We start from the raw sequence: 2,205 nt of genomic DNA, 5'->3' as shown, positions 1-2,205 counted from the left end.
CCCGCGACACAGGTGTATAACCCGCTGTCCCACTCTGACACTCTCTTGGTGAAATTTTGAGTCTGCGACACAGTCATGCTTCCCTTCTGGATGGTGAAGTTGGCCGGGGGTGCTCCTGGGATGGAGCACCACAGGTTCAGATCTTCGCCCTGGTCCAGATGTGTGGCTGAAGACTCCAGCTTAGGCTTAGAAAATAGCTCTGAAAAAAACAGTGAGTGGGAATTGGGTGACATGTTTGTGGGCACCAGCTCCCCAGTCCCCTGGAGAGGACTGTGGCCCAGGTGCTTCTGGGAGAACCAGTTCCCCACTTCCTGCACAAAGTTTCCCTTTGCTTCTCATGAACCTGATGATCACACAATTCACAAGCCGGGGTTCATTCTTCTCCTGGGATTCCAATGGCAGTTTTGCCTCCCTCATTAATCCAATTTATCTTACAGACATGGATTAGAAAACTTTGGCAATTTGTAATGTGGCAAGTAATGACTCAGGCATTCACTCGTTTATTCATCCACTCTTTCATTTCATCACACAAGTATTTATCTCAGGCCATCTCTGTGCTTGGCAGAGGAGAGGCAGCAGTGAAAAAGAAACAGTCCTTGACTCTATAAAGTGCTTAAGTCTCATGGGCGATTCTTCAGATAGTGTCTGCAGAAGAGCCTATAGAGGGGACATGGAACCCAGGCTTGAAGAATCAGGAGAAAACTCCTGGGATAAGTTCTGCAGGCAAAGATGTAAAGTATCGCAGGAAGAGAGAATAACATATGGAAGGTCTGGCAAGAGGTTCAAGCACCTGAAAGTTCAGGCAGCCTGGGACCGCTGTGGGAGAAGAAAAAGAAGGCTTGAAGATCTTCAAGGAACTTGAGAATCACATTTTAAAAAGTGTGGAATATACCCTCGGGACAATGGGAACCATGGACGGTCTGGGTCACGGGGATAGCTTCAGATGTGTTCGGTAGGGAGATCTCTGGAAGGAGAATGGATGGAGTTGGAGGGGCCCAGATTGGAAGCAGGAGGGAATGTAGTCTAGGCTTGAAGCAGAGTGATGCTGTAGAGTTGGGGAGAAGCGGCAGCTTGGCCACCATTCCTCCAGCACTTCCCATGGAGGAGCGTGAAGATGCCACCCGAAGCCTCCCAAGCCCAAGTACTTGGTAAGTTCCAACATTCTATGCTACTGGAAGGAGTCATTAGCACCATAATGTAGGTTGGATGTCGAGAGTACTAAAGACTGTGGTTGACTTTCAAGAAGTTTCATCTCCTAATACAAATATTCCCTGAAGAATACCAGTATTTTATAATAATGGTAAATGTTTGTTTTCAGCCACAGAGGAATTACTAATTAGCTACTTAACCTTTGCGGAGACTTGGCTCCTTCATGTAAGCAAATGCGCACTGACTCCATGGTTATGACCCTTGAAGCAGAAGGAAGGAGGAGCCGGTGGCACTTGAGACTATCTTCATATTAAGAAAGAGACTGAGACTTGAAATTTCTCTTAGAAAACCTCCTTAGGGGTTTGAGAATGCAATCAGGACTCAGGGGTTAAATTCTACCTTTGGCTCTAAATTTAGGATTTAATCTGGCATACAGGTTTGGAAGTAAAAACCAACGCTATCATGGTCATCACTGATATTCCATGGATGGAAATGGAAGTCATTTCCATCATAATTATAATCAGTACGCGGTGTTTTCTTAGTTTCCTTGATAGGGAATAAAATAACACTGTAAGTCAGGTGATCGCCTAATAATTAATTCATTGAGGCACATTCCACCCCTCCTTCCTTCCATATAATGAAGATCGACTTACCTCTTTTCAGATCACCATCAAAAGCTCGAGGTTAGGGGACTTCTCTGGTGATCCAGTGGCTAAGACTCTATGCTCCCAATACATGGGGCCTGGGTTCGATTCCTGGTCAAGGAACTAGATCCCACATGCCACAACGAAGAGGGGCAACTAAAATCCAGCATGCCATAACTAAGACTAGGCACAGCCAAATGAAATAAAATGAAATAAAACAAAGCTCTAGGTTAGGAGTAGGAAAAAAAAAAAAAGAAAGAAATTTACCTCCTTAAGGGCCTTACAATTTCATTGGACAAATACCAAAAAAGTAAAAAAAAAAAAAAAAAAAAAAAAAAAAAAAAAAAAAAAAAAAAAAAAAAAAAAAAAAAAAAAAAAAAAAAAAAAAAAAAAAAAAAGGAGGGGGGGGAGA

The 2,205-nt window shown here is 43.3% G+C and overlaps 1 protein-coding gene across 4 annotated transcripts in view; it reads right to left on the bottom strand.

Annotated features, from left to right (window-relative positions):
- Positions 1–2,205, bottom strand: part of PECAM1 (platelet/endothelial cell adhesion molecule 1) — a 109,625-nt gene that overhangs the window by 37,890 nt on the left and 69,530 nt on the right. For all 4 annotated transcript variants that reach the window (XM_010856412.1, XM_010856413.1, XM_010856411.1 and 1 more), the window contains one exon: positions 4–199. In XM_010856412.1, the coding sequence (XP_010854714.1) occupies positions 4–199 (196 nt within the window). The remainder of the gene's footprint in view (positions 1–3; positions 200–2,205) is intronic.

The sequence above is a fragment of the Bison bison genome, unplaced genomic scaffold, assembly GCF_000754665.1.
Source record: "Bison bison bison isolate TAMUID 2011002044 unplaced genomic scaffold, Bison_UMD1.0 scf7180017864371, whole genome shotgun sequence".
Lineage (NCBI taxonomy): Eukaryota > Metazoa > Chordata > Mammalia > Artiodactyla > Bovidae > Bison > Bison bison.
This window is presented reverse-complemented; position numbering and strand designations above follow the sequence as displayed.